The following is a 14,130-nucleotide window of genomic DNA, read 5'->3' on the forward strand; positions in this document are numbered from 1 at the left end:
GTACATCTTTACATATTGTGTCTTCCCTGTAAAACATTTTAAAAATCGGAAATGTTGACTGGATTCACAAGATCTGTGTCTTTCATTAGCTGTATTGGACTTTAATGTGTGAAAGTTAAATATTTTAAAAATATATATTTTTGAATTTCGCGGCACTGGTTTTTCAGTGGGGGGGGGGGGGGGTGTGCCGCTAGCGCCACGCTGATCCTAGACAGGTTAAAAGGGCACTGTTATTGCTATGAGTATACGGACACTGCTTACGTCTTCCCCTGGATGCCTTTACGTGATGACGATTTGAATGGGGTCGATTGCGCGTTCACAGGCACTATAAATTAAAAAAACCTGTAGCTAGCAAGTCTTTTCTTGCTGCGTAATGCGCCTGGAGGACATCGACCCGCACTTGTTCCAAGCATTAGTGGAGGGAGTAATATTACTCTGGTCATGTTTCTACTCGTTATGGGAGTTAAAAACATCATAAGGTAGTTAATTTAAAGCGTTTTATAGCAATTTATATCCGTTTAGTGCGATTTTTGGGACATTTATTTCTGAAACGCTGTGAATTGCTGGGCACGCTTCCAGTTCATCCCGAACGCAGTTGGCATTTCCACATGGCAAGAGGACAGCTTTCCACCAAAAGACGATTGGACCCAAGAAAGGATCCTTTGCCCAAGATACTGATGGAAGAACAGCTCAAAGTAGGACATTTTTATTATGATAAATCGTGTTTCTGTCGAAAAATGTTAGTGGCTTAGGACGCCATGTTTTTTGACGTAGCTTCGCTTGGCGCAAACTGTATTGAAAAGTAAGGATAATTTAAAAAATGTAATTCCGCGATTGTATTAAGAATTAAATTGTCTATCAATCCCTGTCCACCCTATATTTTTTAGTCACGTTTATGAGTATTTATGTATAAGAGTAGATCACTGTCTAATATGGCGCACGGACATTTTCTCACCAGCTGGGCTACATTTCACATTGTCTAACCATGATTTTGGTGGCTAAATATAAACATTTTCGATCAAACTCTATATGGATTGTGTAATATGATGTTACAGGAGTGTCATCTGAAGAATTCTGAGAAGGTTAGTGAAAAAATTAATATATTTTGGCGATGTTGACGTTATCGCTCACTTTGGCTAGAATCAATGCTGGGCTGCTATGTGCTATGTGCTATGCTAATATAACGATTTATTGTGTTTTCGCTGTAAGACACTTAGAAAATCGGAAATATTGTCTGTATTCACAGGATCTGTGTCTTTCGATTAGTGTATGCTGTGTATTTTTACGAAATGTTTGATGATTAGTAAGTAGGTAAACACGTTGCTCTATGTAGTTTTTCTAGTCCATTTGTGACGGTGGGTGCAATTGTAACCTATGCCATCTACCTGAAATATGCACTTTTTTTCTAACAAAACCTATCCCATACCATAAATATGTTATCAGACTGTCATCTGATGAGTTTTTTTCTTGGTTAGGGGCTATAAATATCTTAGTTTAGCCGAATTGGTGATAGCTACTGGTGTTGGTGGACAAATAAAAGATGGTGGATTATGCTAATGTATTTTTAGGTAATAGATGTACATCTTTACATATTGTGTCTTCCCTGTAAAACATTTTAAAAATCGGACATGTTGGCTGGATTCACAAGATCTGTGCCTTTCATTAGCTGTATTGGACTTTAATGTGTGAAAGTTAAATATTTAAAAAAAATATTTTTTTTGAATTTCGCGGCACTGGTTTTTCAGTGGGGGTGGGGGGGGAGTGCCGCTAGCGGCACCCTCATCCTAGACAGGTTAACAGGACAACCAATGGTCATGTTTTTATTGCTCAAATTGTTCTATTCCGATTCTAGGTGGAATATTGAGCTGTGTGATGCCCAAACCCCACCATCTCTAGCTGAGGATGTCACGCCCTGTCCCGTCCCCCCCATCTCTCACGGCTGCGTATAATTGTTCCACCGGTGGCTAGAATTTAATTATTCACATGGTGCTGTGGCAGCAGGCAGTGGCAGCTATCGTCTCAATCCATCACCAAGAAATGTGGCTCCTGCTACACACAAATGTCTAGTGTGTGTGTGTGTGTGTGTGTATGTATACACTACCATACACGACCCCAAAAGTTTGGGGTCACTTAGAAATTTCATTGTTTTCCATGAAAACATACATGAAATGAGTTGCAAAATGAATAGGAAATATAGTGAAGATGTTGACAAAGTTAGAAATAATGATTCTTAATTGAAATAATAATTGTGTCTACAAATCCTCCATTTGTAGAAATTACAGCCTTGCAGAACTTTGGCATTCTAGTTGTCAATTTGTTAAGGAAATTTGTTGAGATGTCACCCCATGCTTCCTGAAGCACCTCCCACAAGTTGGATTGGCTTTAATTTTACCTTTATTTAACAAGGCAAGTCAGTTAAGAACGAATTCTTATTTTCAATGACGGCCTAGGAACAGTGGGTTAACTGCCTTGTTCAGGTGCAGAACGACAGATATTTTTACCTTGTCAGCTCGGGGATTGGATCTTGCAACCTTTCGGGTTACTAGTCCAACGCTCTAGCATCCAGGAGTCGCCTCTTCACTGTTGACATAGAGATTGGTGTTTTGCGGGTACTATTTAATGAAGCTGCCAGTTGAGGACTTGTGAGGCATCTGTTTCTCAAACTAGACACTCTAAAGTATTTGTCCTCTTGCTCAGTTGTTCACCAGAGCCTCCCACTCCTCTTTCTATTCTGGTTAGAGCCAGTTTGCGCTGTTCTGTGAAGGGAGTAGTACACAGCGTTGTATGAGATCTAAAGTTTCTTAACAATTTCTCGCATGCAATAGCCTTCTCATTTCTCAGAATAGACTGACGAGTTTCAGAAGAAAGCCCATTGTTTCTCGCCATTTTGAGCATGTAATCGAACCCACAAATGCTGATGCTCCAGATGCTCAACTAGTCTAAAGAAGGCCAGTTTTATTGCTTCTTTAGTCAGAACAGTTTTCAGCTGTGCTAACATAATTGCAAAAGGGTTTTCTAATGATCAATTAGCCTTTTAAAATGATAACCTTGGATTAGCTAACACAACGTGCCATTGGAACACAGGAGTGATGGTTGCTGATAATGGGCCTCTGAACACCTATGTAGATATTCCATAGATAATCCATTTTCCACCTACAATAGTCATTTACAACATTAACAATGTCTACACTCTATTTCTGATCAATTTTATGTTATTTTAAATGGACAGAAAAAATTGCTTTTCTTTCGAAAACAAATACATTTCTAAGTGGCCCCAAACTTTTGAATGGTAGTGTATATGTTGTTACTCTAGGGGGTCACAGGATCACATTCCCATGGCGTGACTCTCCATGTTCACCCCCACAGACCATCTTTGCCCAACAGGCAAAACCTTTAGGAACTGACTCACAGCATTACTTCCTGCTCTTAGGAGTTCGCTTACCAGTCACACCAGCTCGAAGGAAAAGGTTGAACTCTGACCTCTCAGGAGACACAACCAAGGTCATGTGGTGTGTCTATCAAAGGTTTCCCCATGATGTTGGGCGGGAAAAGGCCCAACTCTTCTGTAACACAGGCAAACGATAAAGTATAGACCTTTATCCCTACTCTTAAATAACGACATATTACGTGAAGGTATTGTTAATAATTGTGTACTTTTGTATATCTACTCTGCAATTGCAATATTTAGTATCTTCTAAATACACGTTAGTACATATTACATATCTGGTATCATTGTGTTCTAGAATGTAAGACAAACACTTTGGAAACAATTTCATATGTACAATAAGGGCATAATAGTCTTTTTTGTAATGATGTCTTATTTACAAGTCACTCTGACTCAAAGCGGGATGGGGAACTTCCCATCACCCTTGATGTCTGAGGCCATCGGATAAAGAGTCATACCCACCCTAATAAAAACTGCCCTCTGGCAGTTGGAAATTCAGTTGAAAACGAATGGAGAATTGAATCGATTTGGAGGAGAAAGCGACTTGTCTTGCAGGAGGGAGAGAGGAAAGTAGGCATGACAAAGAATTGTCAGTCTTGGACTGGTACAGAACTCTAGGAAACGGCCTCTGAACTCAGACAAACGTCTCCTCACGAAGAATCGGAGATGAAACACTTACCAGGAATTAAGAACAATGGACAGACTTTGCTGAAGAACGAATGGCCCACAAGAGTGGGTTCTTGGACATCTTCATAGCTTGTGTCCAACACAAAGCTGGCTGCGCCAATAGACGGTACCGACGCAGGTCGATGAGAAAGACAGAGAGAGGAATCTGACCATTGACTCGGTAAATTACATTCTCTGGGTTTCCTTCTTGAATATTCGGCATTGCAAAATGATCATCTTAATAGATCAATCGTAGTCTTTGTTGCTTTTCGTTGTGTGTTTCTCTGGCGTAACAATAAATCCTATCTTTATTAAATGTGGTTCTCTCTTGCTTTGACAAATGCTGGCTCTAATACAATTAAAGACCTTATGTATCCTTTAAGATTGTTGATATGAGACTTGATGAACGAAGGCTAAACAACTAATCAGAGTTTCAAGTTAATTGTTCTCTTTGAATTAAAATGATTAATGGTGCCCTTATACAACATTATTAATTTGAAACAGTAGGCAAATTAATGATACAATGAAGTCACCAATTATCACCGATTATTAGACCACTAACGTTCCTACAGTGACATGTACGATAAACATTTTGTGACAACTGCTGATGCTGTTTTTTGTATTTTTTCCCAGATTGGCTACACATTTAGTGAGAGAGGAACAGTTTCTCTCTACTTCTGCTCTGTGTCATTTTTAGGATCGCTGGTTGATGTTTCAGAGAGAAGTGCGAGAGCAAATCAAATCATTTCTCCAGTATCGTCAGCGGGGAAACATAAGAACGTATGACAATTACTTTCCCGACGTCTCCCTTTCTCGCTCCGGCTACGTCTAGTGCTTCATCTCTCCACCTATTGCTCAGTTATACGGGAGTTATGTAAATGCTGAAGACGCTAACCACAATGGCTTGACATTCACACAGCCATGGCTTGCATTTGCCACTGTTAGACATTTTGTCACGTCAGCAGAAGTTCTGCGTTTGAATAATCGCTCAGGAGTGATGAGGAGCATTAGTTGTTGCAGCAGTCATTGCAATTATAACGACCACCGCAAACTGTTTTTATTCAATGAAATTAGTCAGCTGATGCAGTGCGGTTGTGTGAATTAACCTGAACAAATACATTTGGAAATAAACCACATTTAGTGTCAAAGATGGTTGTTCCTGGTCAGAAGAAAAACTCCTACGTGCCCTTGCTTAAGTCTACCAGATGTTTCTCGTTCAGGGCAGGTGTTCAGGAAATGCCTCTATCATGGGGTCATCTGGGCCAGAGTGCTGATCTAGGATCAGTTTTGCATGGAGAGGGAGGGCACCTGATCCTAGATCAGAACTGCTAATATGAGACGCTCATGAATACAGACCCTGATTTAGAACTGCAGAAGAACTTCCACCATGCTCTCAAAAACCAAACAGAACGGCACAGCAGAACGTCACTACGTCTAGACAGCCGGTAAACTAATAAACACGAACAGCAGTGGACCACCCTGCCTACACAACAGCCATAGTGAACATATCACAACCATATTGGAATAGTTCAGATATGGCCGACAGCCTGGTATTGTGTGCCATCAGAAGGTGCTGGTCGCATGGACGACAACATGTTGGAACGAGCCATTATTTCAATACGTTGACTACAATAAGTTAAAACGTTAAAGTTTCCCCAGTTACAGATTGTCGAGAAGTGCTTCCCAAACTCGTCCTTAGGACCACCCTGACGTTTCACACATTTGTTCAATTGCAACCCCATTTGAAGCCAGTACTGGAAAATATCGAATAAAGGAAGTGCTTGAGGAGAGGTTTGAGCAACACTGCTTTAGAATGTACACCGTAGCAATGAATGGGTTAATGGTGGGCATGGTTTAAATAACGAAGTTGTTACGGTCAACGTTCTAATGGTATGGTTCTAAAGCCGTGGTTCCATTTCCGGTAAATACTCACACTCGGTCCGTGCCGTAGCTCCGGTAGTCCACGGCGGCCGACACGGCCACGATGAGTGCTGGCACGCCGTAACCCACCAGGTAAAAGTAGCGTTTGCGCGAGTGCTCGCTCTCGAACACCTCCACCAGCATAATGTAGAGCTGCACGCCCTCCAGGAACATCCAGGTGAAGGCCGCCAGGAAGAAGAAGTGGAGCAGGGCAGCGAACACAGCACAGGCAATCTGAGGGGAAAGGTGACAAGGTACAGGTCAAAGGTCAAGTTCAAAACTTGAATGAGTTTGGCTTAGACACAGCAGAGCAAAAACAATATGCAGAACGCACACATGCAAACGCGCACACACACACACAGATACACACTACTTGTAACGACTGTAATTGATCAGATTATTGAAGCAATTGGTCATACCCGGGGTCCTTTGTTCAGCGGTCATTGAAATTGGTTCAATTAAATGACTGTCAGGACCAGTGGCCATTAATGCAATTCAGGAGAGAGTGATCTTTAAAACTGCCCACTGAATCAAAACCATCACATCTTATGAGTAGAGGACAAAAGCACAGTCTGAAAACTCTAAGATAATATACATGTTGCTTTGTCATCCATACTCTAGGGTTCACATTTATGACAGCAAGTGTGTGTGTGTGTGTCTGCCACTGTTCTAATTGTGCAACATTCCATACCTTGGAAACTACAGCTCGTTCTCTCTCTCTCTCACACACACACACACACACACACTTTCATTCATTAACACAAAGTGAGAACCTCAAACAACTTCTCTCAACCCCCCCCCCCCCCCCCCCCCCCCCCCCCCCGCACCCTGTTGATAATGACGGTGTCCTTAGTGCAGAGCTCTAGCAGGTCAGCTCAGCTCTCTAAGTGACAATCCAGCGGCGGCCATTAAAAGCAGGGGGGGGGGGGGGGTTGACATATTGATCGCCTAATCCAGATTACCCACAGCATTTAGAGATCAGTCTACTGCTCCATGACGGGAGGGCTATTGCAGTGGGGGGTGGTGAAGGGTGGAAAGGGGAGGCTGGGCTGAGGGTGCGTGTGGTTCTTTGATAGAAACATTGGAGCTTGAGCTGTGTCAGGTGAAGTAACAGGGTGGAACTGGAGAGAACCAGAGGGAGAACCAGGGGGACTGTGAAGAACCGAGAGAACCAAGGGAACCGAGAGAATCAGGGGGAGAACCAGGGGGACTGGGGAGAACTGAGAGAACCAGGGGGAGAACCAGGGGGACCGAGAGAATCAGGGGGAGAACCAGGGGGGAACCAGGGGGACTGAGGGGAGAGGTTTAGAAAGGTCTAGATTAGTGCAAAGGTCAGGGTTGACTAGCAAAGGTATCCCATGGTGTTGATTATCATTGCTAGTTGAAAAGATACATGAAAGATGTTTGTTCGCTGAGCACATTTTTATTTCTCTCCTATACACGTGACTGACCTATACGATCAATAAATTATAAACATTACATTCCAATAAATTGATGAACAACATTGTTATGAGTGGCACACACACACACACACACACACACACACACACACACACACACACACATAACCATGGATACTTACAGCTTCAAAGTCCTCATGTTCTCATGTTCAGTTGAGGCATTCGAATCGGAACAGACTAAGGGGTAATTATATTTGTTTTAAACTCTAGAGGAAACAGATACATTCAACCCTCTGCATTCTTCACTTCTTTAAATGATGATAGCAGACAATTTCCCATGAACCAGGAATCCTTGCTAATGTTGACTAGCACCAATATGATATAGCATCTACAGATCCATTGTACTTGAGCGGTTCACCCTTCAAAATACACAGATGCCCTAGGAAGTACATCGAGGTACACTCAAACCTTAATGTTCTGCTCAGACTACTGAATTGCTTTCTCGAGTGGAACTGGCCCTCTAGAGATGAGAGAGCCACGGTGAAGCGCACGCTGAATGCTTAAGTATCCGACATGCTTTTGAAATATGTAACTGCAATAGGAAGATGTGAGCAAAACAGTTCATAAGGGTTAAGGTCAAAAGCTGACGGATTTCCTCAATTCCTGTCTCAGCTTATGCTGGTTTTCTACTATCATTTCGAGAGTCTTACCAGGGTTGTTGTGTGAACAGAATAACTTGGAAGCAAAAGTTAAACACAAGGAACGAAACTGGTTATATGGTTAACTATCTAGCCGTTACCAGTGGACCGACTCTATTGAAGCCCTGGATACCGTAGTGACTTACTAGTTGTATAATAGGCAATTGCACTAATACACAGAGCACAGAAGCATGTCTAATTTAGACTTGAGGAACCAGGTGTGAAACCTCTCTGGCCAATCAGTAACACTAACGAATCAAACGGCAGGTTGAAATGAAAACATGTGGGCACTTTGGCCCTTCAAGCACTAGAGAGCTGACACACCCTGGATGCATTTCAATAGTCAAACGTGGCTCCCTCTCCTCGCCTCCTTTCCCTGATCAGAACTGATTTGGTGGACAGGTGACAGATCCCAAATAGACTTTGTTGGAGTCACCTATCCTGCATGTTCAGAATAGAGCATATAAAGAAGACAAGACAAGGGAGCAACTTCAGACTACTGAGATGAAGCCCCCCTGACACGCCTCCCTCTGTCAACCACTGGGACCTTCGGGGGCTTAAATACCAAAACGCATGAGACATGCTTGATGCAGGTGTGTGGTGGAGTCTATCACAAGTAGAAACCTCCCCAAATGTTCAGACAAACAGAGCAACACCACCCTAGACCCTCCACTAACACACTGCTGCCATTGAAAATAGATTGAGTCGGCTGTGTTTTTTGAGCATCATCTGTCCGGCTTAGGAGTGTTCTTACCGGTTGGTCAGCTCGGTTGATCCCCACCAGGAAGAGGGACTCTGCAATGAAGAGGCTGATGCAGAGGTTCTTGTGGATGGTGTTGCGATCGCTCTGGAGGCCCCGGAAGAAGCAGAAGGTGAACAGGCTGATGAGCAGGCAGACCAGGGAGAGCAGAATGCCAACCCATGTGATCACATCCAACAGCAGGTCATGGACTGGGTCAGTATTCTGGGAAAGGGTAAAAAAATACAATTAATTAATTAAAGTATTTTATTAGACATATTTAAAATACATATAGAGTTGCCTCAACCACTTAAGTACCACAATAGATGCATTAAAATGACCAAGGCACAATAAAGTCCACTGACGTATTTCCATTGTGGCACTCGTTATTATCAAGGAAATGCATTAGATGAGATTACTGTAATTTCTTATCATTCCTTAGGGTATTTGTGTTGCAACATTCTAACGACACTATATTGAATCAAGAAATCACTGGCCAAAATGACTATTCAGATCACAATATAATTCCAATCTGTTTTAGTTAGTACTGGCAGATAGAATCACTCATAACCTTTCTATAGCCTCATTATTTTTTTAAATTGTAAAACTTTAATTTATTCATTACTTTAGTTTATTTAGAAAACATTTGACTAACTCTATTTCTTGAACTGCATTATTGGTTAAGGGCTTGTAAGTAAGCATTTCACAGTATGCTATACACTCGTTGTATTCGGTGCATGTGACAAATCAAATTTGATATGTTATATTCACTAATACACTCAAAACTAGATGAAACTGCTGTTTGGTAGGGCCACCCCTCAACCTCTTCAGGAAATGACCTAGCTGTCACAGGTGGTGATGTGGAAAATGCATGAAAATGTGTCACCAAGGTTATTTGGCAAGGTAACAAAATGAGTCACGTCGTAGAAAGGGTCACAGGTGGCTGTGAAAGGCACTATGGGTAATATATTCAACCGCACTACAGTCAATCAATGTCATCACTGGTTTTAGTCAATGTTTTTTTTAAAGGATAAATTACCCAGCAATAAAAAAGCACCCTTCTGATGGCAGATACCTGTACTTACAGGAAATAAGCAGGCACTATATCGCAACAGCAACAATCAAAGGGAATTTACAGTAAACCATAAGTCAGTGCACTAAAGGACTACTTAAATGAACCGCAAAAAAGTAACACATTCTGAAATGGCAATTCTTTCAGTGTCACATGTTCCATTTTCCATTTATCATGCCCTCTCAAATACATTCATATTGGTACACGATCACAACTGTAAACCTGTAGACCATATGTGATCCGACTATGTATATTGTACTACATATAGTGCATTCGGAAAGTATTCAGACCCCTTGAATTTTTCCACATTTTCTTCCGTTACAGATTACAATGTTTTTCGCATCAATCGACACACAATACTCCAAAATAGCAAAGAGAAAACAGGTTTCGACATTTTTGCAAATGTATTACAAATAAAAAAACAGAATTACCTTATTTACATAAGTATTCACACTTTACTATGAGACTCGAAATTGAGCTCAGGTGTATCCTGCTTCCATTGATCATCCTGGAGATGTTTCTACAACTTGACTGGAGTCCACCTATGGAAAATTCAATTGATTGGACATGATTTGGAACGGCACACACCTGTCTATATAAGGTCCCGCAGTGCATGACAGAGCAAAAACCAAGCAATGAGGTCAAAGGAATTGTCCATAGAGATCAGAGACAGGATTCTGTCGAGGCACAGATCTGGGGAAGGGTACCAAAACATGTCTGCAGTATTGAAGGTCCCCAAGAACACAGTGGCCTCTATCATTCTTAAATGGAAGAAGTTTGGAACCACCAAGACTCTTCCTAGAGCTGGCCGTCCGGCCAAATTGAGCAATCGGGGGAGAAGGGCCTTGGTCAGGGAGGTGACCAAGAACCCGATGGTCACTCTGACAGAGCTCCAGAGTTCCTCTGTGGAGATGGTTGTCCTTCTGGAAGGTTATCCCATCTCTGCAGCACTCCACCAATCAGGCCTTTATGGTAGAGGACTCACACCATCAGAAACAAGATTCTCTGGTTTGACGAAACCAAGATTGAACTCTTTGGTGTGAATGCCAAGCGTCAGATCTGGAGGAAAACTTGCACCATCCCTACGGTGAAGCATGGTGTTGGCAGCATCATGCCGTGGGGATGTTTTTCAGTGGCAGGGACTGGGAGACTAGTCAGGATTGAGGGAAAGATGATCGGAGCAAAGTACAGAGAGATCCTTGATGGAAACTTGCTCCAGAGCGCTCAGGACCTCAGCCTGTGGCGAAGGTTCACCTTCCAACAGGACAACAATCCTAAGCACATAGCCAAGACAAGGCAGGAGTGGCTTCGGGACAAGTCTCTGAAGAGCCCAGACTTGAACCCGATCGAACATCTCTGGAAAGACCTGAAAATAGCTGTGCAGTGATACTCCCCATCCAACCTGACAGAGCTTGAGAGGATCTGCAGAGAAGAATGGGGGAAACTCCCCAAATACAGGTGTGCCAAGCTTGTAGCGTCACTCAAGAAGACTCGAGGATGTATTCGCTGCCAAAGGTGCTTCAACAAAGTCCTGAGTAAAAGGTCTGAATACCTATGTAAATGTCATATTTCAGTTTTTTATTTTTTATTTTATACATTTGAAAAAAAAAAAAACTGTTTTTACTTTGTCATGATGGGGTATTGTGTGTAGATTGATGAGGGGAAAAAACTATTTCAGCCATTTTAGAATAAGGCTGTAACGTAAAACAAAATGAGGAAGAAGTCAAGGGGTCTGAATACATTCAGAATGCACTGTATACTGTATATAGTCATGCTGTGCTATTTGAGATGAGATGCAAGACATTTCCAGAAAGGGACCCAAAAAACCCCCCCAAAAACATGTGCGTAGAGATTTGTGCTTACAACCTCATAAGGATAACATCCACACACAGAAGACACAGCAATTGATATAAACACACTGTCCAAAAGCATGCAGTGCTTCGTGATTACCATACAATTCCCTTCTGGCACCGTTTATGCCCTCATCAATCAATTATGGCCTAATCAATACCACGCAGACCCTTGTTTCATTAAGATGCAATGCCCATGTTCTGCTTAGTCAGCACATTCAGATGAGGAAATCGTCCAAATTATATTGGTTATTACCGTTGTTATTATTTAAGGAATGCTGTGGATAGTTGGCAACTCAAGTACCAACCAAATACACACATGGATCTTGAAAACCATCTGCTCTGGGGGGGGGGGGGGGGGGGGGGCTGATCTAGGATCAGCTTCCTCTCCCCCAATCCTAACCATTAGTTGGGGGAAATGCAAAGCTCACCCAAGATCAGCATCTATGAGAAACTACACCCTACACCGTTTGTCTCTAGTCATCATAAATCTCCACGACACACACCTGAAATATATTCAAGATAAAGGTGAAAAAGTGATGCGTTCCCAAGAAACTAAGTCTCTTATATCTAGAAAACCAGGCAATTAAGCATCCGAGACATCGTGATTTATTAACATAACATATTTACTGCCAACCAAACACTGGTCAGCTCAGACACTCTTCATTTCCCCACAGAATTCTCTTCATTCTCCCACCAGTAAGCATTAACTTTAAGGCTTTGTTCAAAAATACTTAAAAGAAAACTGGTATCTGTGGTATCCGCCGTCAAACTGACTGCTGTCCCTGCTGGGCTCGACGTTTCCGGACTCGACTACGCATGAGTAGTAATGAGGATCACAGAGGTAACACAATAGGAATTGAAACAGACCGCTATTCTTCTCCATAGCCTTTAGCTGTGATGAACATGATTGCACATTTTATTTACTTGCAGTGTTTCCTGAGGATGTACGTTTTGCAGAGCAGGTATTCAATCACTAGAAACATGTGTGTTTGTGTGTGTGTATGTGCAATTCCAAAGGCTTACACAATATTCCTCAAGGACAATATCAGTGAGTCGCAAATAGAGGATGCGCTCCTCACTGTTTTCTTACAGAAAACACACAGTGTATCTTTTCACACAAACGAGCACTGCCTTTAAATCAAACTTCCACCCGAGTCAGCAGTATGATTCTCCACAGGGGGCGGGGTGAAAGGCTAGAGCAACCAGGGGGGATTTTTTGCAGCAAGGGGATCTTGGTAGGAAACGACACACAAAAGGCCTGTTTAACGGGTGCGCGGAGCACGGGCTAACGCTAGCCGGGAGAGAGAAGAGAACAGATGCTGATCATTAAGGGGCTGCTGTACAATAACAGTCGACCCGCTACCCTGAGCCTCTTGATTCTCATGCCTGATGAGCCGTAGTGTATACATCAGGGGGGGTGGAGCTGTGTGTGTGTGTGTGTGTGTGTGTGTGTGTGTGTGTGTGTGTGTGTGTGTGTGTGTGTGTGTGTGTGTGTGTGTGTGTGTGTGTGTGTGTGTGTGTGTGTGTGTGTGGTCCCCCTTTGCTACAAAGGCATCTCATGCACTGGATGGTGGCAGATGCAGATTGTTTGGAAAAGGGGGCCTAGAGTGGGTTGAGCTAGCGAGCTGTGCCATGGCTTCAATCTCTATCCATCACAATCTCTGCCTCGATACGGAGAGGGGGTGCTGGGTCAAAAGGAGAGGGAGGGGTAGGATGCAGCCACACCTGTGTGATGGATCTACTGCAGTGACATCTCATTGTTCTGGAAGGGTGGATGATCGCTAAGGCGCCACCGGCCACGACTTCATCCCTACGATGAAGGACCTTTTCTGGGGTCTCGCCCGGGATGACAGCTGGCTGTCGCACACTACTGTCACAGAGCCACGGTAGCTCAACCTCAATGCTCCTCTCCTTTAACAGGCGTCCGCGGCGGGAAGGGGCACGGGGTCCCCAAAGCAGCGGACTAACTCGCTCCAAAATTCACTCTGTGTCGTGGGTGGCCACCGAGTCATACCAGTGGATATGTTACTTACTAGGGTGGTACGCGCCTTGTGCACATTCGATTTCTCTTCCAATCTCTCCCGTCACTTTTTTATTTCTTGAACACACATATTTTTCATTCCAGACAGATGCCTGGGGAGATTGGGTTTGCCCCTGATCTGTTACCGCGAGGCACAACATATGGCCTGCTGTTACCAGGAAATCAGACAGTGGACAAAACACTAAGAACACCTTCCTTATTATTGAGTTGTACCCCCTTTTTGCCCTCAGAACAGCCTCAATTCGTCGGGGCGTGGATTCTACAAGGTGTCGAAAGCGTTCCACAGGGATGCTGGC

General features: G+C 43.1%; 1 protein-coding gene across 20 annotated transcripts in view; it reads right to left on the minus strand.

The window, feature by feature from the left end:
* Positions 1-14,130, minus strand: part of LOC129865730 (adhesion G protein-coupled receptor L3-like) — a 306,636-nt gene that overhangs the window by 38,651 nt on the left and 253,855 nt on the right. For all 20 annotated transcript variants that reach the window (XM_055938713.1, XM_055938710.1, XM_055938701.1 and 17 more), the window contains 2 exons: positions 8,884-9,093; positions 6,045-6,265 (listed from right to left, as the gene is read on the minus strand). In XM_055938713.1, the coding sequence (XP_055794688.1) occupies positions 6,045-6,265; positions 8,884-9,093 (431 nt within the window). The remainder of the gene's footprint in view (positions 1-6,044; positions 6,266-8,883; positions 9,094-14,130) is intronic.

This window comes from Salvelinus fontinalis, chromosome 11, assembly GCF_029448725.1.
Source record: "Salvelinus fontinalis isolate EN_2023a chromosome 11, ASM2944872v1, whole genome shotgun sequence".
In the NCBI taxonomy this organism is placed as follows: Eukaryota; Metazoa; Chordata; class Actinopteri; order Salmoniformes; family Salmonidae; genus Salvelinus; species Salvelinus fontinalis.